General features: G+C 38.5%; 2 protein-coding genes across 2 annotated transcripts in view; one reads left to right on the plus strand and one right to left on the minus strand.

Annotated features, from left to right (window-relative positions):
• The window catches only part of NDUFAF2 (NADH:ubiquinone oxidoreductase complex assembly factor 2), a 50,273-nt gene extending 34,693 nt beyond the window's left edge, over positions 1-15,580 (minus strand). The window contains exon 1 of the mRNA XM_070743303.1: positions 15,309-15,580. Coding sequence (XP_070599404.1) covers positions 15,309-15,435 — 127 coding nt within the window. The 5' untranslated portion in view covers positions 15,436-15,580. The remainder of the gene's footprint in view (positions 1-15,308) is intronic.
• A 355-nt stretch (positions 15,581-15,935) lies between these two features.
• ERCC8 (ERCC excision repair 8, CSA ubiquitin ligase complex subunit) overlaps positions 15,936-27,979 on the plus strand; it is a 40,174-nt gene continuing 28,130 nt past the window's right edge. Inside the window, exons 1-6 of the mRNA XM_070743306.1 lie at positions 15,936-16,159; positions 18,791-18,886; positions 19,944-20,045; positions 25,021-25,144; positions 25,938-26,019; positions 27,116-27,184. Coding sequence (XP_070599407.1) covers positions 16,083-16,159; positions 18,791-18,886; positions 19,944-20,045; positions 25,021-25,144; positions 25,938-26,019; positions 27,116-27,184 — 550 coding nt within the window. The 5' untranslated portion in view covers positions 15,936-16,082. The remainder of the gene's footprint in view (positions 16,160-18,790; positions 18,887-19,943; positions 20,046-25,020; positions 25,145-25,937; positions 26,020-27,115; positions 27,185-27,979) is intronic.

Here is a 27,979-nt window from a genome sequence, read left to right on the forward strand (position 1 = left end):
GTAAAAGCACTAGGAAGCGGTATATAAGTCTAAATGCTATTGCTATAATGCTATTGCTTTGCTTACAGCACATTTAGTACCAGGCAAAATATCAAAATTATCACAAATTAGAGGCAAATTTCAGAAAAGAACTTCCAGCAAGTGTTCCTTTGCATCTATCACTTGTAAAGAGAAAAGACAAATTCTTTCCCATTTGCAAACTTCATTAGTTCCCAAAGTTTTGTTTTAATGATTTACCTGGAGAAGATAGGGAAACGAAGAATCACCCATTGATATTGGAATGGAAATTGAGATGATATATTAATTTCACTACCATTTAAAAATTTATTTTAAATGATATGTAGGTTTTCTTAACATAAATATCAACACTGACCCCTATTTTCTCAACAATGTGTGCAAGAATACTCCACAAAGTAGCTGATTTTCAGTGACACTTTTTTTTTGTCCTAAGGTTGTAGTAAGTGTGGAAACTGAAGACCATTTCATAATTTACTAAAAAGGAAAAAAAAGGCAACAATATTTTCCAAATAGAAGAGCCAAAGGACCAGATTAGAGACATGTCATCATGGAGAAAATCTATGTTGTAAGATCCAATCTGGGTCGGTCACCAGGACAAGAGATTTAGCCTTCTGAGCTTTCAGGCTTGAAATCTCTTGCCCTGGTGACCCATGTTACACCAACACTCCGCAATCTGCATTGGTTGCCGATCAGTTTCCGGTCACAATTCAAAGTGTTGGTTATGACCTATAAAGCCCTTCATGGCACCGGACCAGATTACCTCAGGGACCGCCTTCTGCTGCACGAATCCCAGCGACCAGTTAGGTCCCACAGAGTGGATCTTCTCCGGGTCCCGTCAACTAAGCAATGTCACCTGGCGGGACCCAGGGGAAGAGCCTTCTCTGTGGCGGCCCCGGCCCTCTGGAACCAACTCCCCCCAGAGATTAGAACTGCCCCCACCCTCCTTGCCTTTCGTAAACAACTTAAAACCCACCTCTGCCGCCAGGCATGGGGGAATTGAGATCCTCTTTCCCCCTAGGCCTTTACAATTCTATGCATGGTATGTATGTATGTATGTTTGGTTTTTATATTAATTGATTTTTAATCATCAATACCAAATTACTATTGTACACTGTTTTATTGTCGCTGTTAGCCGCCCCGAGTCTCTGGAGAGGGGCGGCATACAAATCCAATAAATAAATAAATAAATAAACATAGCTCTTAGAATATGAGCTGCTGCCAGTCATTTTGATATACAGTCAGTTTTGATGTCTAACAAATGTCCTCAGGGAACTCCTCTCTACAGGAATGTGTACATTGGTCTATTCTATGCATCCTATTTATATGGTGTCTTCCTATTGGCTGATTCGTGGTGCGCTCCCTCCCTCCCTGTCCTACAATCCATTCAGGGCATCTAGTAGATATGTAAATTAAAATCTATGTTGTCCATAAGAGTAAACAATGAACTAATGGCACATAATCAACATCAACATGATGTGATATCATGAAACTGCAAAACTCTCTGTGGCCATCAGAATGCTAAATAACAGGAACTAATACTGTGTTTTCCCTAAAGTAAGGCCGTGTATTATATTTTTTTGAATCCTGAAATAACAGCTTGGCCTTATTGCCACCCACTCAAAAGCCCAATTGGGCTTATTATCAGGGGACGTCTTATTATGGAGAAAACAGATTAATATGAGAACACTGGCCAAACCTACTGATCATAACATCTTATAACATTACAAATTTGTAACTATTTTATCATGAAAAAAAATATTGCCATTGTTAGAAAACAAGGATAATTATTACAGATCAAATGAAACTATCAAATTTGCTTCATATTTTGGAGGCATAAAGTTGACAGCAAAGAACTTTTATAAAATTATGGTTATACTTAGTAGCTATTAGCATAGATTTGTCCACAGAAAAAGCAATATAATGACACAGCAATTCAGATTATATTTTATTTAAGATAAAAAATGGGAGAATGAAGACATTTGACCCCAACATATTAAAATAATTTATTTTTAAAAAACTGGCTAAAATTTTGAAATAATAAAGTTTTTAATGTTCCTGCTTGAATTTCTAAAGACTAGGAATCCCTGTAATGTCACATTTTGGATGGACATATGTACACAAACTATCTATAAACAAAATTTAAGGACAATGCGTTGTCATATAGCAGCTTACAAATTAAGAACAATGATCTGAGGTAAAATATAAAAAATGAATTGCAACTTAGCTGAACTGTCAGCTTGTTTTGGCCCATCAATAAGTTATCAACATTGTTAGACATCAAAATTGACTGCATATCAAAATGACTGGCAGCAGCTCATATTCTAAGAGCTATGTTTAAGATTCCCTGTGCATTCTTATGAGTGATTTGAGTTTTTGTTCCAAACTTTGAATTTTAAGCTTCCATGACAACTCTTACTTTTTTAAACATAAAAGACATCAAAATGAAGAACAGAGGGTTTTTTATAAGGAAGTAAATGTTTCTTTGTTCCTACTCAAAAAACATAATTAAATTTCTATTTTTAAAAAGTTCTTCAGATATAAACCACATTGCCATTAAAATTGATCTGTAAATGAATAAGAACAAGAGTACAGCATTAATATACTGCGCAATTATAGATTTTCACTATTTTTATTAACACCTCTCTAAATTAGTAAGAAAAAAACAGTTTGATTTTTCCAACTGAGATAAGCTCATTTTCAAAAAACTTTTTTAAAAAAATTGAAATAGGGATCAGAACATCTACATCAGGGGTCCTCAAACTACAGCCTGTGGGCCAGATACAGCCCGCCAAAGCCATAGATCTGGCCCGCATTAAACCACGAGGCTGACCACCCACATTGCCCTGCTCACTCACCGGCTCACACCCTTCACCTGAGAGCTGGCCTTACCTTGGTGGGCCCTGTGGGCTGGAACTGGAAGGCTGGGCCGTTTTTGCCTAGCAGAATGCTCCTGGGCGCCAGGGAGGTCAAAAATGCGACATGCAGAGGCCTCAGGGCACTTCTGCACTTCCGGATTTTGGCCAGCAGAGTGCTTCTGGGGATTGGGGAGGCCAAAAATGGGATGTGTGGAGATGCTCGAGGCAAAAAACAGGATGTGTGGAGACCCCGGGAGAGAAAAATGGTGTCCTCCACCTCCACTTCTTAGCTCAGACTTCCTCTGTCCCTCCAAGTGGGGAAGTAATCATGGTGGCCCTGGAGCTCCTGGCCCAGGGTGAAAGAGTGGGGTTGGCTGTTGGCTAAGTGGGGTTGGTGAGACACGAGTGAGCTTGGGAGCGGGTGCTGCAACAGCCACTTTCTCCCTTTCCAGCCACCACCACTTAGCTGCCTGTCCTCCCACTCAGCAGTTCCAAGGTGGCGGGCACCAAGGCTGCCTGCACCTGAAAGAGGACAGCTGTCTCCACCCCAGAGAGGGAGGCAGGAAGGGCTGGCTGGCGTATCAGCGTCACTGAGCCTTCGCCTTGGAGGTTTCCCCACCAGATCCGCCCTGAGCAATGCCTGCCCAGTCTGATCCTGCCTGCCAGATGTGTGAAGCCCTTGCCCGAGCCTGTTGCATGCATTCATCACATGTAGAGGAAGCTCTAGTGGGAAATGGAAATAGGTTGGAATGAGAACGGAATGGAAAGGAAATGGAATTAAAGTTTAATTTGTGTTTATTTTTAATGGACTGCTAAATTGGCAGAATGGACTACTAAATTGGCCACGCCCATCCAGTCACATGACCACCTAGTCATACCACCTTGTCACATGACCTAGCCACACCCACCCAGCCAGTCATCCCCCCCCCCAACAATCTGAGGGACCATGAATTGATCTTGTTTAAAAAGCTTGAGGACCACTGATCTACATGTTGTATACACCTTTTAGTTGATGAGATGTTGTCCACACTATTTTGATTTACAAGATAGTTTCTAGATTAGGACTCTACCTTGCCTATAATAACGTTAGCATATGAGAAGTAAAACTGGGACTTGATTGTACTTCTAGAGACATGCTGCCCCAAACTCTCTAGTATAGCGTTTACCATTGGCAGGGTAGCATTTGGTATGGATAAAATGACCTCTGGTAACTTTGACCTCAACACTTTCTTTTTCTTACTAAAAAGCATTATGATCAAAACTATGATGGTGACAACAATGGTATACAGCAAACTGTGACCTGGAATCTAAAATGAGCAAATAGGATGACATCATATTGTATAGCAGTGGGGAAGAATATAATAGAACTCAATGAATTCTGTCTGTTCAATCAAGCATTTTAAAAAAATTAGTGAGTTTTGCCCCATTTTACCTTTCTTGCCACAGTTATTAAGTGAATCACTGCAGTTGTTAAGTTAGTAACACTGTTGTGAGGTGAATCTCGCTTTCATAGAAACATAGAAGACTGACGGCAGAAAAAGACCTCATGGTCCATCTAGTCTGCCCTTATACTATTTCCTGTATTTTATCTTAGGATGGATATATGTTATCCCAGGCATGTTTAAATTCAGTTACTGTGGATTTACCAACCACGTCTGCTGGAAGTTTGTTCCAAGCATCTACTACTACTTCAGTAAAATAATATTTTCTCATGTTGCTTTTGATCTTTCCTCCAACTAACTTCAGATTGTGTCCCCTTGTTATAGTGTTCACTTTCCTATTAAAAACACTTCCCTCCTGGACCTTATTTAACCCTTTAATATATTTAAATGTTTCGATCATGTCCCCCCCTTTCCTTCTGCCCTCCAGACTATACAGATTGAGTTCATGAAGTCTTCCCTGATAAGTTTTATGCTTAAGACCTTCCACCATTCTTGTAGCCCGTCTTTGGACCCGTTCAATTTTGTCAATATCTTTTTGTAGGTGAGGTCTCCAGAACTGAACACAGTATTCCAAATGTGGTCTCACCAGCACTCTATATAGCGGGATCACAATCTCCCTCTTCCTACTTGTTATACATTCCTATTAACATTGCTTGTCAGAAGGTTGCAGGGGGGGGGAATCAGTGAGGCCTGTGCGCATGCACGGGGGGGAGGCAGAACAAGAGGTGTGTGCACACATGCGCAGGGGGAGGGCAGTGCTTTACGGGTATGGGCACACATGCATGTGCTATTGCATGCACACCCTTTTGACACCCAAGCAAAAAATGCTTCGCCATCACTACTATATACTATACCAAGTGATAGTAACAGTAATAATAAAATAGTAATAACAACAGTAATAATAAAAATGCCCAATCTAATCTAAACATTTTGGCTAACTGTGCAATCAACCATAAGAAGCATAATAAGCATAATAAACAGAAATGGTAACAATAGAAAGATCAGAGATGAGTCTTAAGAAAAATTGTGCAATGTTCCCAATGCAAATTATTCAAGGAATATTTTTTTTCCAATTTATTGACAGGAATAGATAGGTAAAAAGAAAAAGTGAAGAGAAAAAATGTCTGGATGAGACAGTCAAACTCTCCCCTCCCACCCACCCCAATGGTAACAAATGAATCTTTAGAAAAAGGTCAATATCAAATACATGGTTGAAGCAGAGATATATTCAGATATAAAAATGACAAAGAAATAAATATAAACTTAAAAGCAAGTTTGATTTGATTGCTTATGAAGCACTAAGAAAAATGGTGATGAAGATACGGATGATGAAGCACTTTGATTATAAGGCAGATCATTACGTAGTGTTAAGAGTGGATCTTGGGAGAAAAATGGGAGTGAATGAAAAGAAGTGAAAGATATTAGCCTGAAGGAATCATTTGTAGCAAATTTTGGAATAAACTGTACTGTGCAATAAGAACTAAAGAAATGAAATTCCAAGTAATGTAGACCAAAGTAGCTGGACTTGACAGGAAGGAACATAATGAGAAATTGCAAATACTACAATGGAAGGAAAAACAGAGCAAGTAAAACAAATTTGAGTGCCTTCATCCTTGACATCTTGCTTTGGTACCTATGAAATATGCCTGGAAATGTCCCTGGCCCTCAGATAGGATGGGCCCAAACTCTGCATCCCTTTAGAAAAATAGTGAATAACTTTTTCTCCAGGCCTGTGTATCCCCATTTCATTATCTAATTATTACTGTTTGGTTGCCATTTTATATATTATTTGGACCGGGAGTCACTGCTCACAGTCACTCATGCCCTCATCACCTCGAGGCTCGACTACTGTAATGCTCTCTACATGGGGCTACCTTTGAAAAGTGTTCGGAAACTTCAGGTCGTGCAGAATGCAGCTGCGAGAGCAATCATGGGCTTTCCCAAATATGCCCATGTTACACCAACACTCCGCAGTCTGCATTGGTTGTCGATCAGTTTCCGGTCACAATTCAAAGTGTTGGTTATGACCTATAAAGCCCTTCATGGCACCGGACCAGATTATCTCAGAGATCGCCTTCTGCCGCACGAATCCCAGTAACCAGTTAGGTCCCAGAGTGGGTCTTCTCCAGGTCCCGTGAACGAAACAATGTCGCTTGGCGGGACCCAGGGGAAGAGCCTTCTCTGTGGTGGCCCCGGCCCTCTGGAACCAACTCCCCCCAGAGATTAGAATAGCCCTCACCTTCCTTGCCTTTCGTAAGCTTCTTAAAACCCACGCCAGGCATGGAGGAACTGAGATACTCTTTCCCCCTAGGCCTTTACAATTTTATGCATGGTATGTCTGTATGTATGTTTGGTTTTATAATAAGGGTTTTCAACTGTTTTAATATTGGATTGTTTATATGCTATTTTTATTACTGTTGTTAGCCGCCCTGAGTCTATGGAGAGGGGCAGCATACAAATCCAATAAATAAATAAATAATATATTTTTAATATTGTACAGTGTACAATAGAAGCAGATATTGTTATTATCTGCTTTTATTGTACACACATGAAAGGTTCTAGACATGCATTTACTATTAGACACATGCATACTAAAGATGAAGAAATGTTAAGGAAAAACAAATCCTGGTAGAAAGACAGTCAACATACGTGGTCTGCTGAAAGGACAGTCTATCAAAGTAGAAGCGGTTATGCTATGAGAACTTGTTTCTGTTCATCTTGTTATATGCAAGTCAGAGTAGGTTACATCAGGGTGCTATGAAATGGGAATTATTTGTTCTTCATACTTCTAGACCAGAGGTGTCAAACAAGCACTGGTCACAGTGGCGTCACATGACGTATCAGAACTTTCTCCCCCTCTGCTAAACTAGGTAGAGGCGGAGCCAAGATGTGACATTCTGGCATGCGGGCCGCGAGTTTGACACCCCTGTTCTAGACCATCTCACTTAAGTGGCTCCGAGTGGGTTTAGAATAGAAAGTGTATACAATAAAAGAAGAATAAATGTTTGATTAGTTTAAGATGGATTGAATACAAAATAATCTGTACAACAATTGTATATTGAGAGGTTAAGATTAGGGCTAAAAAAAAGAAAAGGTAATGTACGGATTGGTGCACTAATATGGTAGAAGCAAGTATTTTTTCCAAGGAGAAAATGGTAAGGAAATATAGTGAATAGTGTTAGTATAAATTAAGATCTAGCTACCGTATTTTTCAGACTATAAGACGCACCGAAGTATAAGTCGCACCTTACTTATGCGGGAGGAAAATAGGGGGCGGGGGGGAATCTACCTACCAGGTATTCATCTGGCTAGAGTCCTTAGTGCAGTGATGGCAAACCTTTTTTTCCTTGGGTCCCGAAAAAGTGTGGGCACATGCTACCGCACATGCCCAAGTGCCCACACCCATAATCCAATGCCTGGGGAGGGCGAAAACAGCACACACACGTCTTTTAGATCTGAGCTAGGGCAACAGCTCACATAGAAACATAGAAGTCTGATGGCAGAAAAAGACCTCATGATCCATCTAGTCTGCCCTTATACTATTTTCTGTATTTTATCTTAGGATGGATATGTTTATCCCAGGCATGTTTAAATTCAGTTACTGTGGATTTACCAACCACGTCTGCTGGAAGTTTGTTCCAAGGATCTACTACTCTTTCAGTAAAATAATACTTTCTCATGTTGCTTTTGATCTTTCCCCCAACATGCCAGCAGATATGGCTCCATGTGCCACCTGTGGCACCCATGCCATAGGTTTGCCATCACTGCCTTAGTCTGTTCAGCTTCAGCACATTATTTTATCCCTTGGTTAGGGTTGGGAAAAAAAATCATCTTCAAAGGGAATAGGAATGAAAACAAGTCTACAAAGACTTTGGGCTAGAAAAAGAACTACTGTACTTCAGAGGGGGTAGGAAGACAGGAAGATCATTAGCATCTTGCTAGGGATGGGGGAAAAAGCTTCGAAAAAGCTACACTTGGAGTATAAGAAGTACCCAAATTTTCAGTCTCTTTTAGGGAGGAAAATGTGTGTCTTATACCTCCGAAAAATACGGTATGTTCGTTCTCCCCCCTTCCCCGCTGCCATTATCTCAGGCCTTTAATTTCTTTGGTTTAGCATTCCTTATTTCTTAGTCTACTCTCTCCCTAATTTTGTTTACTCAATGTTCCTTACTTTCATATATATTTGAAAGATAGGGATAAATTACAGGAAGAAAATCTGTAAGAGTTGCAGAAAATTGTGATTTACTGGAATACTATTATTCAATAACTTTTCCCTAGCAGACTATTGGAAGTATATGATCTGTCACTGAGATCATACTCTATGCATGGCCTCTTTTATTATGTTTAATTATTGGATTACATCTACCGGTAGGAGGATCGCCCAGAAAATAACGTGCCACATTTTTTTCTTCAACAATTTTTTATTGAACACAATGAAATTTACACACAAGAAAGAATGGTGACCTAACCCTCTGTTCTTCTGTTCTGTTCTTCTAATGGACTCACCCTCTGTGCCCAGTGACTAATCATACTTCTGTCGACTGCAGATTCTCCATAAACTGAACACAAATGTTTGTGAATGTTCCTAACAGTTTCTTTCTCTGCAGTGAGAAATTCAATGACACGCTGCTTGTAACATACATCACTTACAGACGCCATTTCGAAACACTGCTGCAGCTACGCTATCTGTCTGATGGAACGCAAAATTCACACACACACTCCTGACAATTCAAATAATGTATATGTAAAGTTTTGCATTCGTACCATTACTGTAGGATGAGAAAAAAAATGTGGCGCATTACTTTCTGGGCGACCCTCATACTTCATGCTGTAATTCTACCTAAGTTTAGTTACCATCCTCATGAAGCCTGGCAGCTTAACCATTCTAATTTTACAAGCTCAGAGTTTCCTGAACCACAAGATGTGCAGCAAATAAATTTGACAAATAAAGAAATAAAAATATTATTTGTCATAAATAACATGGGATAGTTTAATCATATATATCTTTTTTTCTTTCTTCCAACTTTTTCATGTTATTAAAAAAATTAAAGAAAGAAAACAGAACTGTAGCAGCTATAATTCAATGTAGTGTTTGAATACTACTACTTTACTTTAAAAAGAAAATATGTGTGAACCAATAATATAGTATATTTATTATTTATTTATTTATTAGATTTGTATGCCGCCCCTCTCCGCAGACTTGGGGCGGCTAACAACAATAAAAAGACAATGTAAACACATCTAATATTAAAAATAATCTAAAAAACCCCAATTTAAAGAACCACTCATACATACAAACATACCATGTATAAATTCTATAAGCCTAGGGGGAAGGGAAAATATAGACTCCCCCCCCCCAAAATTATTTTTCACAATAGCTTACCAGCATAACCTGTGAAGAAACTACAGCCTGTCCTTTGCACAATGCAAGGTAAATAAATATGCTGCTGATATAAATCTTTTTCAAGCCACACTGCCTCCTTCTGGACACAAATAGTACACAAATTGTAAATTGCAGAAGCATATCACCAGTTACCAGGAGACAAGTTCAATGTGGAAAAATAATCACTTTATTATAAAAAATAAATTAATCTAATGTTTATTAATTGTATACTATATCAAATTGTGCAGTAATTTGGTAGTAAAATCCACTGATTGCAGTGTACAGTTCTGGAATTTTTTACTTCCTTTTTATCACTTTGGATGTCGAGAGATACAACTCTGGAATACTAAAGAAATATAATAAACTCATAGCAAGCACAATTAATTTATATAATTGAGGACTAGTAGGAAGGAGAAATAAAAAGTGATTAATTAGTGATCAATAAATGAATTGATTAATATCATAACTTTGTAAAATTATATACCTTAAATTGGCTAATATGTTGATATACAATATTCCCTTTAATCTGTCTTTATAAACATCTGCTTATTCCAATAATTTTAATCATTCCAATAGATTGGGCACCAATATTTATGTGTCTTGTAGTATTTATATAGCCGCCCTGAGCTCAAGGGATTGGGCGGCATATCCATCAAATAAATTAAATTAAATTAATTAAATTAAATCTTGTAGCTCGTAAAGAAAAAGTCAGTTCATGCAAGTTGTTACCTATGTCCTGTTTCATATCTGTACTATCATTTGTGTAATTCCTTTCAATATAGAGATTTAAAACTGCTTTCCAAATGTATCTAAATGAGAAAGACGTATGAAAATAAATGTTAATATTAACGTCTTTAAACTGCAGGCTGATTTTGCAATTAGATAATAGTTTTGTGATTTGTAACCATTGCCCATAATCTGCAGTCCTAGGACCATCCTTGAGTTGTCCTTTAATATAAAAAGGGACTTTATCAAATACATGACAAAATAATCACACAGGTTGTATTTGATTCAATTAAAAATGTATCAATTTAATTTGCATTCTGCCCTTTTTGTTCTTAATAAAAGTAAAGAGCAGTGACAATTTTGTCAGATTTTTTTTTGAATAAAGATATTATGCAAAGTGTGGTTGGTTTGGCTTGAGGTTGATATCGTTATTATTATTATTATTTATTAAATTTGTATGCGGCCCCTCTCCATAGACTCATATAGAGCGGAAACTCTACCTAAGAACACCTCTACTTAAGAACTTTTCTAGATAAGAACTGGGTGTTCAAGATTTTTTTTGTCTCCTCTTAAGAACCATTTTATATTTAAGAACCCGAGCCTGGAAAAATTTCCGAGGAAATTTGAGAGCGGCACGAAGGCCCAGACAGTTTCCTGCCATTCCCCCTGGGTTTCTCTCTCTAGCGCAGTGTATGGGAGGCAGACTCGCGCCGGGTGTAAGCCTTAAAGATTTGAATTTTTTTGATTCCCCTCCCCTTCTTCCTTCGGCAGCGACTGTCCTCCTCCTCTTCTTCCCCCTCCTCCTCCCACCCAAATTCCGAGCTTTTATTTCTTTCCTAACAGGTTTGAACACATTACTTTCTTTTACATTGATTCCTATGGAAAAAATTGCTTCTACTTACAAATTTTTCTACTTAAGAACCTGGTAACGGAACGAATTAAGTTCTTAAGTAGAAGTACCACAGTATTTTAAAAACAAAACCATTATGAACCAGAGTATACAACATGATGTACCATCTCAACTCAACCTTTGGTGATTATGGTTATTTACTGCAAGATGTTTATTTATGATAATGAAACTAGAAGGCACCAAATGGAAAAGTGATTAACTCTACGCCTAGTCAGAAAAATTCACTATATAACTTAACATGATGCAATCATTGATAATTTTCTATTATCAATGAATATTATACTGCCAAAATTAGGAATATATACAATTTTATACTTCACTTTCCTTTCCATTAATAAACATTAAGTCGACACATGTCTATTGCTATTTCAAACACTAGATATTTACAAGACCAAAGCGATAGCACATTTTTAGCCAGATTTTAAGCTTCAGAGCAATCTGTTTTATAGCAAAAACATTGTAGAAGATGATTAATAACACATCGCACATCATAACCCAGGTAGTTCTTGATTTACAACGGTTTATTTAGTGACCAAAGTTATAAAAGCACCAACTTAACGGCTATTTTTCACAGTTATGACTGTTGCAGCATCCACACAGTCATGCAATCAAAATTCAGATGTTTGGCAACTGTCTCAAATTTATGACAGCTGCAGTGTCCAGGGGTCATGATCATCTCTGGTGATCTTCTGAAATGCAAAGTCAATGGCGAAGCCAGATCCACTTTACAACCATGTTATTAACTTAACAACTGCAATGATTCACTTAACAACTGTGGCAAAAAAAGGTCGTAATAAGGGGCAAATTTCACTTAACAAATGTTTTGCTAAGCAACAGAAATTTTGGGCTCAATTGTGGTTGTAAGTTGAGAACCACCTGTATTCATTAGCTTAGTAAACACTTAGCAATTTAGCATAAACAGCAGAACACAGATTTCAGATGAGTCTTAATTTAGCCCAGTGCCCACGTCTATTTTATTATGATGTTTATCAATTAATCTGACTCCTTAATTTATTTTATTTTATTTATTTGACTTCTATGCCGCCCAATCCCGAAGGACTCAGGGCGGCTTGCAATAACAATATAAATACAAAAATAATGAAAAGAAGTCGAATATACTATCTAAAACCACAAAATCCTAATTAAAAACCTTTAATGAAACAATCAAGACAACATGCATGCATACCACTCATGCGATTTGGCCATGATAGTTTGTTAGTTCATGGCCCCTAGGCCTACCGGCAAAGCCAGGTTTTCGTAGCCTTACGGAAGGCTAGTAGGGTGGAAGCAGTACAGACATTGAGGGGGAGTTGATTCCATAGAGCAGGGGCAGCCACAGAGAAGGCCCTCCTCCACCGCCCCACCAACCTGCATTGCTTAGTCCAGTGATTTTCAACCTTTTTTGAGCCGCGGCACATTTTTTACATTTACGAAACCCTGGGGCACATTGAGCGGGGGGAGGGTGGGGGCTAAAAAAGTTTGGACAAAAAAATTCTCTCTCTTCCTCCCTTTCGCTCTATTTCTCTCTCCCTCCCTCTTTCTCTGCCTTCCTTCTTTCTCTCTCCATCCCTCTTTCTTTCTCTTCCTTCCTTCCTCTCTCTTTTGCTCTTTCTCTCTCTCTCCCTCCCTCCCTCCTATGTCTTTCTCTCTCTCTCCTTCCCTCCCTCTCTTTCTTTCTCTCTTTCTTTCTTTCTCTTGTTCTTTTTCTCTCTCTCTCTTGCTTTCTCTCTCTTTCTTGTTCTCTTTCTCTCTCTCTCTTGCTTTCTTTCTCTCTCTGAGATTTGCGGCACACCTGACCATGTCTCACGGCACACTAGTGTGCCGCGGCACACTGGTTTAAAAACACTGGCTTAGTCGACGGGACCTAGAGGAGGTCAACTCTGTGTGCTCCTATTGGTCTCTGGGAGGTATGCGGGCAAGAGACGGTCCTGTAAATAGTCTGGTCCTGGGCCATTTAGGGCTTTATAGGTAATAACCAATACCTTGAATTGTGCCAGGAGACTAATAGGAAGCCAGTGCAGCACAGATATCACTGTCACTTTTTCTGAGCAACAGATTCCAAATATTACCCTTGTTCTTTATCCATAAACTCACATTCCTCAAACGTTTTACTCAACATTTGAATTTTGTGACTGTGGCATATTAAACTCAGCAGTGATATTCTATTTGGAATTTGCCATCCCCATTCTTTGGGGATGACAGACTCTGCTTCAGTATTAGAAAATAAACAGATGTAAGAAAGTAAAAAGACAATACCTTGGTCTTTAATGCCAAGTATCATGGGGGTATATGAAAGTAATTCAGTACAAATCCTTTTCTAAATTATGAATTTAGCAGTCTCTGAGGTCTGAAAGGTTTTTGACCCATTCTAGTCCAACCCTGTGCTCAGGCAGGAAATCCTATGCCACTTCAGACAAATGGTTCTCCAATCTCTTAAAAACCTCCAGTGTGGAGCACCTACAACTTCTGAAGGCAAGTTGCTCCACTCATTAATTGTTCCAACTGTCAGGAAGTTTCTCCTTAGTTCTACGTTGCTTCTCTCCTTGATTAGTTTCCACCCATTGCTTCTTGTTCTACCTTCAGGTATTTTGGAGAATAGGTTGACTCCATCTTCTTTGTGGCAATCCCTGAGATATTGGAAAACTGCCTAGAACTTTGTTGCCTTTGATCTGATCTAAATGTAGCTCATAAAAATCATCTACCATGACAATGTCCTACCTATCAATGATTTCTTCAGCTTCAACCACAACAATATACGAGCACACAATCAATTCAAACGTAATGTAAACGGCTCCAAATTCGACTGCACAAAATACTTCACCAACAGAGTGATCAATGCCTGTAATGCACTACCTGACTATGGTTTCTTCCCCAAACTCCCCAAACTTTAACCTTAGACTATCTACAGTTGACCTCACCCCGTTCTTAAGAGGTCTGTAAGGGGCATGCATAAGCGGACCATTGTGCCTACAGTGCCTGTTCTACTGTCCTATTGCCTAATTAATCTGTACCTACTTTGCTAATGTTTTTTTTATTCCAATACCTACTATCTTGCACATGTTTGATAAAATGTAAAATATATGTATGTGTGTATGTATGTATGTCACCCCTAGCCCTTCTTTTCATCAAACTAGGCATAACCAGTTCTTCATATGTTTTAGCCTCCAAACCCCTAATCATCTTTGTTGCTTTGTTGATGAGCCTTGGTGGCACAGTGGCTAGAGTGCAGTATTACAAGCTGCTTCTGCTGCCTGCTCCCTATATCTCACCAGACTCAAGGTTGATTTAGCCTTCCATCCTTCAGAGGTGGGTAAAATGAGGATCCAGATTGTTGGGGGCAATATGCTGACTCTGTAAACCGCTTTGAGAGGGCTGTAAAAGCACTATGAAGTGATATATAACTCTAAATGCTATTGCTCTTCTCTGCACTCAACATCTTTTTCACATTGTGCTGACCAAAACTGAATGCAGAATTCCAAGTGTGGCCTTACTAAGGTATTATAAAGTGGTAGTAACACTTCACATGATTTTGATTCCATCCCTGTGTTTATGCAGCCTACAACTGCTGTTGGCTTTTTTGGCAGCTGCAGCAACAAGGGTGGCTCATATTTAACTAGTTGTCCACTAGGACTCCCAAGATCCTTCTCACAGGTTTCACTTAGTACTGTATATATTGGGTAGTTGCTATAGTTCACGAACTGTAGTTTATTGCCTAGCTAGCTGCGGGTGCCAGCCAACGATAGTTTCAGGGACAGGCAAAATTGGCTCTTCTATGACATGTGGACTTCAACTCCCAGAATTCCTGAGCTAGCATGACTGGCTCAGGAATTCTGGGAGTTGAAGTGCACAAGTCATAGAAGAGCCAACTTTGCCTACCCCTGGTTTAGTTTATAAATCATGCTTAAGGAAAGAAATCCCGGTTTGGATAGATAAAACCAGAGACCAAAGTGGAGCATACATTCCGTCTCGCTCACCTGCCCAGCTTGTGTGCGGCGGGATCCGATAATACTTGTTTCCAAAGTGGTCGATGCCCACATACTCGCTCCCTGGCCCGATAAAGCGCTGCTTTAGCAATCGCAGAAACCGCCAGATGCCGCTCATGCCAGGCGAAGGGCACGGCGAGGTCGCAAACCACAACCGCGGCTCCCCCTCCACGCACCCCTACAAAAAGGGACCAACACGTGAGGCGTCCCAGACTCGCTGAGATGAAATCCTCTCCCGCCCCTTTCAGTTGGAAGCCACGCCCATATCTCCCTCAGGCCCAGGACATCCGTCCTGCTTATTAGAGATAATAAATTTGAAGAAAACACATCCTGCATATCCACACACAACACATCCTGCATATCCACACACAACACATCCTGCATATCCACACACACACAGAGAGAAATGTATTTTATGTAAAAACAAAAGGCAATTTATTAACGGCTGAATAGCTCTCTGATAATAACATCACTGGAAAGTTATCTTCCGGACGGCATGTTGAGAGAAATGGAAATATTTCAAATTTATCCTAGAAGCGCAACGGGGAAGTCGCTTTTTCGTCTCTTCTTCTACATTTCTCTATAGTCTCCCGAACCTGACGCATTCGACGCTGAGGCATTCTGAGCCGGTCCTTTACCGGCCGAACAGTGTTTCAATACCAAGGTTTCTTATTGGCTATGAGAGTGACGCTTTGAGCCAATGGGCGCGAGGTTAACGTCGCGGCACGGTGTGGCATCGCCGTTGCAGGTTCTTACTTTTCGGCTATGCTGGGTTTCCTTTGCGCTCGTCAGGCGGGAGTGGATGACCCGCTGAGGCTCCGACGAGCGGAGGCGACGAGGAGGTAAAGCCACGTCCCTACTACGCGGGCCGCGTTTGGTCTCCTCAGGCCGCATGTGATTACCGAGGGGGCCTGCCAGCCCTCAGCGTCAGAATAAACGCCTCAGACTAGGGGTTCATAGATAGATGCTCGCAGGGTTGATTCTTGAAAAGATTTCAGAAGTGGTTTGCCAGCCTCCTTCCTAGGGCTGAGAGAAGGGCTGGTCCAAGAACACCCGTCTAGCTTTTGGAACTCATAATTATCCAATTTCTACTTCAAGAGTCTGGAGAGAGTCTCAGTCATTCAGATCGTGGTTGTCCCAAAAATGCTTCTTTCAAGAGGCAACTGGACTTTCTGGATCTTCTTTGGAAGCCGTTTCTCTTCTCAATCCAAGAAGCTTCTTCAAGTTTTGACTGCAAGGAATATACTGTACATTGCTCAAAAAAATAAAGGGAACACTTAAACAACACAATATATAACTCCAAGTAAATCAAACTTCTGTATAATCAAACTGTCCACTTAGGAAGCAACACTGATTGACAATCAATTTCACATGCTGTTGTGCACATTCAACTTTGCACAGAACAAAGTATTCAATGAAAATATTTCATTCATTCAGATTTAGGATGTGTTCCCTTTATTTATTTATTTATTTTTGAGCAGTATAAACCCTTCCATGAGTTTGAATCGATTGTGTGCTTGTGTATTATTGTGGTTGAAGGTAAAGTATTCATTGACAGGGCATTCCTTACCCTTCTTGCAAGTATATAAATTAGCAAGCAAGACTGATCGCGAGTTATATTCACTCTGTTGAAGGGAGTAAAAATGCCCTTTCTAGTGCCATTCCTAGAAAGTGGAAGAACTGAGCACAATTATGCAAGAAAACTTCATCTCTGTGAATATGCCCTTGTTCAAGCCTGTTTGGTTGTACATATACTTAGCCTCTAACTCATTTTCACTAGGTTCATTTTCTGCTTTATTTGGTGTGTGTGTGTGTTTTATTCTGCAATTAGGAACTGATACCCTTGGTTCCAACAATCTAACTGTAGCTTCAAGAATGGCATTTGGATGGGAAAGGGTACATAAGGTGACCTATTAATGCAGCCTTATAATAAAATGTTAAAAACCTGGTGCCATTATGTCCCCCCTCTCCCATTCATTAAGTACAGTGGTACCTCTACTAATTTGTTCTGTGTCCAGGTTCTTAAGTAGAAAAGTTTGTAAGTAGAAGCAATTTTTCCCATAGGAATCAATGTAAAAGCAAATAATGTGTGCAAGCCCATTAGGAAAGAAATAAAAGCTCAGAATTTGGGTGGGAGGAGGAAGAAGAAGAGGAGGACAGTCGCTGCGGAAGGAAGAAGGTGAGGTGAAGAGAATCAAAAAAATCCAAAACTTTAAGGCTTAAAAAAAAAAGAGGGACTCTGAGGTGGCGAGGAGGAGCATGCGCCTCCCATACACCTGGCACGAGGCTGTCTCCCATTCACTGTGCCAGAGGGAGAAACATGGGGAATGGCAGGAAACTGGCCAGACCTTTGTGCCGCTCTGAAATTTCCTTGGAAATTTTTCGGGCTCAGGTTCTTAAGTAGAAAATGGTTCTTAAGAAAAGGCAAAAAAATCTTGAACACCCAGGTCTTATCTAGAAAAGTTCTTAAGTAGAGGCGTTCTTAGGTAGAGCTAATGTATCTAGAATTGCAATTTACTTCGAAAGAACTTGACATTGTGGTTATTGAGAACTATTTTCTAAATAAATGTTCTCTAAAATAGCAAAAGGAATGACAGTCCAAGCAACCTTTGAAATTGTTGGATTGATCTCTGATGTAACTGTGGATTTCTAACTACACTAAAGAAATTGTCAAAAATAGTGAAGACATTGATCAAGGTTCTATCTGTATTGATGGAGGAAATAGTATATTACACAATACAAATTTAAATGAGTTAAATAGTTAAATATTTGTCATTTAATACTTGTAAATCAAATGTGGAAATAACACAATAATGCCAATTTCATTTGAGGAATGAATGAATAATAAGTAATAATATGTTATTATATGTGAAATGGCTATCAACATGCACAACATGCAGTACATTTATGGAATTACAGATCCAGGAATGAATTTCTAATGTCTGTTCAATTCAGAATTTGCCACATAAAATGAGACTGCCATTTTTAAGAAAAGAGCATCCAACAGTCACCTTAATGATTCCCACAAAATTTGGTTCATATCTCAAGGCACTAAGTTTCACTGATAGAGTTTATGATTACTTTCTCCTAATGTTCATGATAAATTTATGGCTCATTATTTTCCACCCTTTAGTTTTAATTTTGCTTCTGGAGAAAGTACATTGTATTTAATAGAATTGAATAATCAATTTTAAAAATTGAAATGCTATTGATAGATAGAAATGCAATAAATACTGTTGCTTTATTTCCTTGGATTGAAGTACTATTTATCTATCTGTGCTTATGTTTGATTGTATAATTTAGAGACAAATGACTTACACTACTGATACGTAGTGTGTCAGCTTTCCAAATTTTGAAATTGACTACAAAAGATATTGTACATAGTAAATGTAGTGGATTGAAGAATTTGATAGCACTTTAATAACAATATTATATAATTTTAATTTTGTTTATAACACTTTCATTTTTTAAAGGGTATTAAGCTTGGAGTTAAATAAGAACAAGGATGTTGAAAGAATTCATGGAAGTGGAATTAATACCTTGGATATTGAACCTGTTGAAAGTCGATAGTATGTATATTTTATTATTCTTTATTATGAAATGTATTTTACTAAACCAATTTGAAAGTATTTGCATTTTTAAATTAATGGTACCAGGGTTTTTTTTCATAAAAGCATTTTCTCAAATTTCATGAATCCATGAAATTTCAGAAAATTTCCTTACAGCATAATGAAAAAATGCCAGACAAACTGAATAATTTTGAAATCATAATTAACAATTTTCAAATGCCTGCCCCAAAATATGTGTGTAATATATTTTTGCTGATAATTGAAAAGGAAGGGTATGCCAGGTGATTTGACAGAAAACAAGTGTTTGTGTATGTATGTATGTATGCATGCATGTCAGGGATGGGTTCCACTTACCTTCGCCACCAGTTTGCATCGCAATGGGGCAGTTCTACGCACACCCCTTACCTCACCTCACTTTGTGTTGGCAGCACCACAAACAACCAGATTGAATGGGTGAGCAGCCAGCTGAACAGGCACTTAAGTAGGGCTTATTTTGGGTGCATGAGCAGAAGTCATGTTAGGGCTTATTTTGGGGAAAGCACAGTGTGCCACCACCTAGAGAGGTCAATACAAAATTAGTTGTGGATTAGATCAATATAAAATTAGCTGTGGATTTAATTTATGGCTAGTGAAAATACATTTGGCCAGATAACAAAATAAACATTAACCAAGCCATTTCCAATCCAGAGAAATAGACAATCAACTTAATGGAAAAATTGCTACAATTTCTAAGGAAATTGTTTTCTTTTAGGACAATTTTTAAACTTTATTAAGAACTTTATTATAAAATCATTAATCAGATATTTCAGTCTTAAATGTTGTTTATTTGGAGGGGAAATGACATAGCATATAAATGGTATTCTAAAAGAAGAAATCAACTTGAAATTAACATATTATATATCAAAATATATATTACATTTTATATTAATTAAAATGTTATATTCTAGTATTTTTAAATTAAAACTAATCTTCAACAATTTTTAAAATATAAAATTACATGTTTTGGGGGAGTAAAGCTTACAACATCTGAATTGATTCATAACTTTTTTTCTTACAGTATGTTATCAGGTGGTTCTGATGGTACTATTGTATTGTATGACCTTGAGAACTTTAGCAAAACACCATGCTACACATGTAAAGTGATTTGTTCTGTGGGAAGGTGGGTACACTTTTTATATATACACGGTACCTTTACTTACTGACTTAATTTATTCTGTGACCAGGTTCTTAAGTAGAAAAGTTTGTAAGAATAAGCAATTTTTCCCATAGGAATCAATGTAAAAGCAAATAATGCGTGCGATTGGGGAAACCACAGGGAGGGTGGAGGCTCTGCTTCCTCTCAGGAGATTCCTATAGAGGCCCCACAGAGGCTTCTCCCTGCCTTTTCCGTTACAGTTTTGGGGCTCAGGTTTGTAAGTGGAAAATGGTTCTTGAGAAGAGGCAAAAAAATCTTGAACATCTGGTTCTTATCTAGAAAAGTTTGTAAGAAGAGGCGTTCTTAGGTAGAGGTACCACTGTATGTTATCTACATTACACATTTATAGTTCACTGCTAACTCATATTTTGTCAACAAAATAAATGAAATATTATTTAAGAAGCTATTGTCAGCACAGTTTGTTTATTTACCATAAACATAGACATAGCATAGGTAACACATTTCTAATAGTATGATCGTGTACCAAGGTCAACAAGATTGATTTTCGCTGTCCTATAGGGATTGTTTAGTAGGCCAAACTTACAGGGTTTATATTACACTTTTTCACCCTTGCTTAAACATTTAGGGAAACAAACTTAAAATTTATCAAACTTCAAATTTTTGTAGTCATTAAGTTCCAAGACTGGTTTAAATCAAGTTCAAAGTTCCAAAGGAAATTAGGGTAATTACATAAAATGGAAGCCCATAGACAAAGCAAGGAAATTATATTTTTATTTTTTATTTTTATTTATTTATTTATTTGACTTCTATGCGCTCAATCCCAAAGGACTTGGTGGCTTACAATAATATAAAAAATACAATTTACAATAAAAAGAAGTCAAATATAAATTAAAACAATAACCCCAGCTAAAACCCACAAGTCAACAATCCAATCAACACATACATACCATTCAGTACGATTTGGTCATGAAAGATGTAAAGTTCATGGCCCCCAGGCCTGCCAGCAAAGCCAGGTCTTAGTAGCCTTCAAGAAGGCCAGCAGGGTGGGAACGGTACGGACATTAGGGAGGAGTTGGTTCCATAGAGCCAGGGCACCCACAGAGAAGGCCGTCCCCCATGGTCCCATCAACCTGCATTGCTTAGTCCAGTGTTTCCCAACCTTTTTTGAGCCGCGGCGCATTATTCATATTTTCAAAATCCTGGGGAACATTGAAAGGCGGAGGGGCGGGCTAAAGAAATGTTTGGACAAAAAAACCTCTCTCTTCCTCCCTTTCCCTCTATTTCTCCCTCTTTCTCTCTTTTCCTTCCTTCCCTTCTTTCTCTCTCCATCCCTCTTTCTTTCTTTCTTCCTCTCTTTTTTGCTCTCTTTCTCTCTCCCTCCTTCCCTTCCTCTATTTCTTTTTCTCTCCCTTGCTCTCTCTTTCTCTCTCTCTCTCTCTGTGTCTTTCTTGCTATCTCTTTCTTGCTTTTTTCTCTCTTTCTTGCTCTCTCTCTCTCTTTCACTGTCTCTTGCTATATGTCTCTTTCTCTTTGCCTCTCTTGCTATCTCTCTTTCTTTCTCTCTCTTTCTCTCTCTCTGTCTCTCTTGCTATGTCTCTCTTTCTTTCTCTTTCTCTCTGTCTCTGCCTCTCTTGCTAAGTCTCTCTTTTTCTCTTGCTATGTCTCTCTTTCTTTTTCTCTGTCTCTGCCTCTCTTGCTATGTCTCTCTTTCTCTCTCTCTTTCTCTATCTCTCTTTCTCTGCCTCTCTTGCTGTCTCTCTTTCTCGCTCTGTCTCTCTTTCTCTGCCTCTCTTGCTATGTCTCTCTCTCTCTCTCTCTCTCTCTCTCAGCTGACTGCAAGCGGGAGCCCTGATGGCGGCAGCTGGACGTGCTGCTGGACGCCGTATATGCCAGGCCCGCAGCGCCAGCATGTACGGCGTCCAGCAGCACATCCAACCGCCACCGTCAGGGCTCCCGCTTGCAGTCAGCTGAGAAAGAGAGAGAGAGAGCTCCCTCTCGCCGCCGCCTGGAGCTCCCTCTCGCCGCCGTCATCTCTCCGCGATTTCCTGCGGCCGCTGCAGCCACCACCCCCGCTCCCACCACCAGTGCCCTCCCGCCGGGCCCCAAAGGACACTTGCCGCCGACACCAGAGAAGCTCCAGCTGGGCGAGGCGCTGCCGGTGCCTCCGCCCTGGGGCTCCCACTCGCAGCTGTCCCTCGGCTCCTGCCTGATGCCGCGGTTTCTGGCGCTCTCCTGCTGGGCCCCATAGAAGGAAGGCGAGAAAAAGGCGCGAAGAATGAAGCTCTCCTTCTTCCTGCCTTCTTTGGGGCCCAGCAGGAGAGCGCCGAAAACCGTGGCATCGAGCAGGAGCCGGGGGACAGCTGCGAGCGGGAGCTCCAGGTCGGCACCGGCAGTGCCCCGCCCAGCTGGAGCTTCCCTAGGAGCTTCGCGGCACACCTGGCCGTGTCTCGTGGCACACTAGTGTGCCGCGGCACACCAGTTGGGAAACGCTGGCTTAGTCGACAGGACCCGGAGAAGGCCAACTGTCTGCGATCTTATTCGTGTCTGGGATGTATATCGCAGGAGACAGTATAGATATAGATATCTAATATCTATCTAGCTATCAAAATTATAATGAGTTGAGTTTCCTATTACAATAGTCCTTGAGTTATAGTCATAATTGAGCCCAAATTTTATGTTCCTAAATGAAACATTGATTAAGTGTGTTTTCCCCCATTTTACAACCACTCTTGCTGCAGCTGTTAAGTGAATCACTGCAGTTAAGTTAGTAATATGGTTGTTAAGTGAACACAGCTTCCCCATTGACTTTGCTTGTCAGACGGTCAATAAAGGGTGACCCCATGATTCTAGGACAACCATCATAAATATGAGTCAGTTGCCAAGCATCTGCATTTTGATTATGTGAACCATGGGAATGCTGCAACAGTCACAAGTGTGAAAAATGGTCTTAAGTCACTTTTTTCTGTGCTGTTTAACTTTGAATGGTTAATAAATGAACTGTTGTAAGTAAAGGACTATACTTACAATTTACAGTTTATCCTAAAGAGTATAAAATAAAGGCATTTTGCTAACTTGTGCGGATTCATCTGTATTCTCACAGGTAAATAAATTTAAAAATCAGTAGGCAAAGTTTATTGTACTTTAATTATACTTCGTTCTATCTGCCCGCAGTACTTCTCTTTCTTTTGTAGCAATTAAGTATATAATAAAACCTCTTTTCACAAACACTTCTGACCACGAACAAATTGGGTTCTGGCCAAAAAATTGACAAAAGTTTTGAATCTGCTCATGAACACATACTCGGGTGTCCATCAAAAATGGGAACAGCCAATTTCCCCTTCCCTGCCTTTGTTTTTTTATAATCACTAAATTTCCTGTTGTTGGTTTTAAAACAACAGTGACCCTATGTGGCTACTGCATTAAGTTTTTGTCATGACCAAATCAGATTGCAACCAAAGTTATGGAACAAATTATGGTCATGACCAGAGGTTCTACTGTACCTAGGTCAGTTTTCTTTAACCTTGATGCTTTGGCTGGCAACTTTGAATCAGCCAATCTCCCTCCAGCCAGTCTAACTCATATAGAATATGGAAGGCAGTAGTGCTAATGTAGTCATCATGGAAAACAATGTATCTATATGGTTACTAAAAGTCGACACCAAACTAGATACCAATGCATCATGATCATAAGCCAAACCATATGAAGGTCACTAGATTCTTCGGGCTTTACTATGTATGTTTTGTTTTGTAGGGATTGTATATACTGTATTTTTATTTTGTGATTCAGAGAGAGCCAGGAAAGTAACCAAATTTCTGTTTCTTTTGATATACAGTGTTCCCTCAATTTTCGCGGGTTCGAACTTCGCGAAAAGTCTATACCACGGTTTTTCAAAAATATTAATTAAAAAATACTTTGCGGTTTTTTCCCCTATACCACGGTTTTTCCCACCCGATGACATCATATGTCATCACCGAACTTTCGTCCACCTCTAATAAATATTTTTTTTAATAAACTTTAATAAAGAAACATGGTGAATAATAATCTAAATGGTTGCTAAGGGAATGGGAAATTGCACTTTAGGGGTTTAAAGTGTTAAGGGATGGCTTTTGATACTGTTCATAGCCAAAAATAGTGTATTTACTTCTGCATCTCTACTTCGCGGAAATTCAACTTTCGCGGGCGGTCTTGGAACGCATCCCCTGCAAAAATCGAGGGAACACTGTATTTAGAACATAACTTCGTTTCAGAGCTACCCCAGAGCAATAAACTCTGGTCTTCTCTGCATTGGTCCATTGTTTCCAAGTTTGCCCTAATGACTCCTAATTTTGTACGCTTTGATTTAGAGCAAAGTTTGGTTATCAGCTATTGTACTGCAGCACATTGGTGTGCTGCAATAGGTTTGCAGCAGCGATGGGTTGCTCCCGGTTCTGTCTGGTTCTAAGAACCAGTAGTGGTGGCGGTGGGAGGCTGCCCAAGATGCTTCTGTACATGCACAGTAATGCACGAACCAGTAATAAAGGGTTTTAGAACCCACTACTAGTTTGCAGGTATGTTGCCTCAGCCAGAAACCTACCTCTATGGCACCAGGTGGATTGCCTCCATTTTATTTGTGATGCCATAGGATTTCCCGTTTCAAAACCTGGAAGTCCCACCTTTGTAATGTGTGCTATGAAATGAAACAGATTGAAAACTGCTGATTACAAGAGATGGCCTTCTTATATAGATCTTCCTTGGATCTATATGTTTAAATAGTGTGATTAAACATTTACCCAGTAGGTGGCAGAGCCAGCTTTAAGTTCTGCTTTGTTATATTAAATGAAGGTATAATTACAATTAGTATAGTGTTTGAGATATTTTAACCTTTTTTTCCTGTTTGAACTAATCTTAGCTCTTCCTGCAAGAAATTTGCTACTTAGGTCTTGAAAGAATTAACATATTCAGTCCCTGTTAACTTTACTTCTTTATGACTGCATTATAGGAGCCATCCTGATGTTCATAAGTACAGTGTAGAGACTGTTCAGTGGTATCCTCATGATACTGGCATGTTTACCTCAAGTTCATTTGATAAAACACTGAAACTATGGGATACAAATACTTTACAGGTAAGTTTTCTTTATTAATTTGTTTTTATATGAAAGAAAAACAGTAGTATTTTAACACATCCTTGTTTTTATAAGGGATTGGTTAATTTTTGTAAAGCAACTTAAATAAACACACAATACAATCAAGCCTAATGTATGATCAGTCTTAAGAATTGATGTAGAATCACACACCAGCAAAGAGTCTGTACTTGGTATGGAAAGTTAAATAGTTGATCATGAAAAGTAACTTTTAAATCAGTAAATTATATTACTTGTAAATGTCAGACACGGCTTAAACATTGCAGTAAACTATACATTATATAACCATTGTTTATTAAAGCAGGGTTCCTCAATTTAATTGTAGTTTACAAGCCATAATAGCTAAGATAACAAGCAGGCTAAGTTAAATCCACAAGCTACATTTTGACTTGTTATGTTGAATGATCTTAGAGTTAGAAAGGGAAAATATCCACACAGCATGCCACTTTTGGTGTAACTATGAATAATTTATTCTTTCTGCTGATTCACTGTGACTGATGTAGCAAGGTAATATAAATGTAGAATGGTATTTGGGGGGGGGGGGTGTCTCTTTTGTAGTTGAAAACAGGATTAAAAATATTGAAGTAGAAGCTGTTTAATCGTGTAGTTATAAATACACATATCTTGATATTATAGTGATGGTATATGCAGGATTAAATCATGACACAATTTTATATTTGCTAATGTGTTATAAATTATAACTATGGTCTATTGCTTCCAGTTAAGATTGGAATTGGTTCACATATTTATTAATGTATTGTTTTTCAATTAACAGCCTGCTGATGAATTTTATTTTGATGAGACAGTATATAGCCATCATATGTCTCCTGTTGCTACAAGACATTGCTTAATTGCAGGTTTGCATTAATTTTAAATATATTTTGATTATGACAACAACAGTTTAACTGTCTCATTTTTAAAAATAATTCTTTTCTGTATTCAAGATTGCAACATAACATAATTTACAGTTAAAATTTGTGGCATAATTTTAGTGGGCTGCTATTGCTTTCTATTTATAATTATTGGTCTGTACAGACTTTTACTTTTGAAAAAGAATATTTGAATAGTACATACTGTTAATTTCTTTTGTAATGTATTTTCTAGATGTTTGCCAGGCTTTTGTGAACACATTGGAGCTTTTTAAAATAAACATGCACAAATTATACTATTAAAATATTTCTTGGATAGTCTGATTCTTAGGTATAGCAAATAATAATAATCTTAAAATAAAAATTTCAGTCATATTTATTACATGATGGGGTCACATATCTGATTCATATATAATTTCTCTCTTCCCCCATCATTATATTTTTAAGAATATTCATGGTTCACATTACTGACTGGGTCAAGATGAATTATGTTTCAATGAACTTATGCAACTAATTAAATGTAACATGGTTTACCAGGCATTGTGACTAAATTTTGAGTTGTTAGAAAATAACTAATGAACAAGGAAAATATTATGCCGGCATTAAAAGCTATCCAATGGAAACTCTGTATAGGGTGATGTATATACACTTTTGCTATACAGTGATCCCTCATTTTTCGCAGGGAATGCGTTCCAAGACCACCCATGAAAAACGAATTTCCGTGAAGTAGAGGAAATATTTTTTTAATGTATTTAATGAGTATCTGGACTTTTAAAACCCACCCTTTGCATTAAACAGTCATTCTATAATGTTTCTCAGCTGGAACTACATGTGATATCCTACCAGTTTCTTTAATAGAATAATTAATGAATTTAATGAATTTTTAATGGATTTAAAATATTTAATGGATTTAAGCCCCCTTTGAAAAACCCATCCGCGAAAGTTGAACTGCGAAGTAGTGAGAGATTACTGTATACAGTACATACTGTATAAATGTTTCCTTTACTATAATATACAAGGGTCGCCCTGAAAGTAATGCACCGCATTGTTTTCTGTAATGTGTTTTTGTCTTTTTCTATTACAGTTGGTACCAAAAGCTCCAAAGTACGGCTTTGTGACTTCAAGTCTGGATCTTGTTCTCACATTCTGCAGGGTATTTCTTACTCTGAAACATAAATGTTAGACAATAACTACTTTGAGTATACCACACTGTGTAAAGAACTTTTTTCTTTGTAATAGGACAGTTGTGTTTAATGCCATTTAAACCATAAGAAGGGCTTTCCTCCTTAACATTTTTCTGATCTTATTGGCCTGAAGATATATTATTGATAATTATAAAAAATGCTGATGTCTACTTAAGCTGGCTCCTTGAGTTTTATATCCTTGAGGTGTAAACTTGTAGTTTCCTAAGGAAGTTGAGAAACTGTCTTGGTAATAATATTTGTCCAAATGCTTTAGATTACACCTGGTTAATTAAAAAATATTTTTAATTGTAAATTAATTTAGGTAAGCCATGAAACAATGTTTTTATTCCATAAAATAAGTAATGAGCAGAGAGTGATTTCTCTAGTAGGGCACTCTCCTTTTTCTTATTTCTACCTTTTGTCCTTCCCTGTTCCCATTCGCCATCACCAAGGAGTTTATACTTAGTATTTAGTGATTATTTAGTATTGTATCTGATATCTACAATATGTCACAAGTGATCACACCTCCTTACATTTTGTAAATATTTAAGTATATGTTTTCATGTGACAACAGTGAAGAAATGACACTTGGCTACAATGCAAAGTAGTAAGTATACAGCTTATATAAAAATATAAATGTACTGTCTCCTCAAAATAACACAGCACACAGCCATTAATGTCTAAACTGCTGGCAACAAAAGTGAGTACCCTCCTAAGTGATAATATCCAAATGGGCCCCAAGTAGCCATTTTCCCTTCCTAGTA

The sequence above is a fragment of the Erythrolamprus reginae genome, chromosome 2 (genome assembly GCF_031021105.1).
Source record: "Erythrolamprus reginae isolate rEryReg1 chromosome 2, rEryReg1.hap1, whole genome shotgun sequence".
NCBI classification, from domain to species: domain Eukaryota; kingdom Metazoa; phylum Chordata; class Lepidosauria; order Squamata; family Dipsadidae; genus Erythrolamprus; species Erythrolamprus reginae.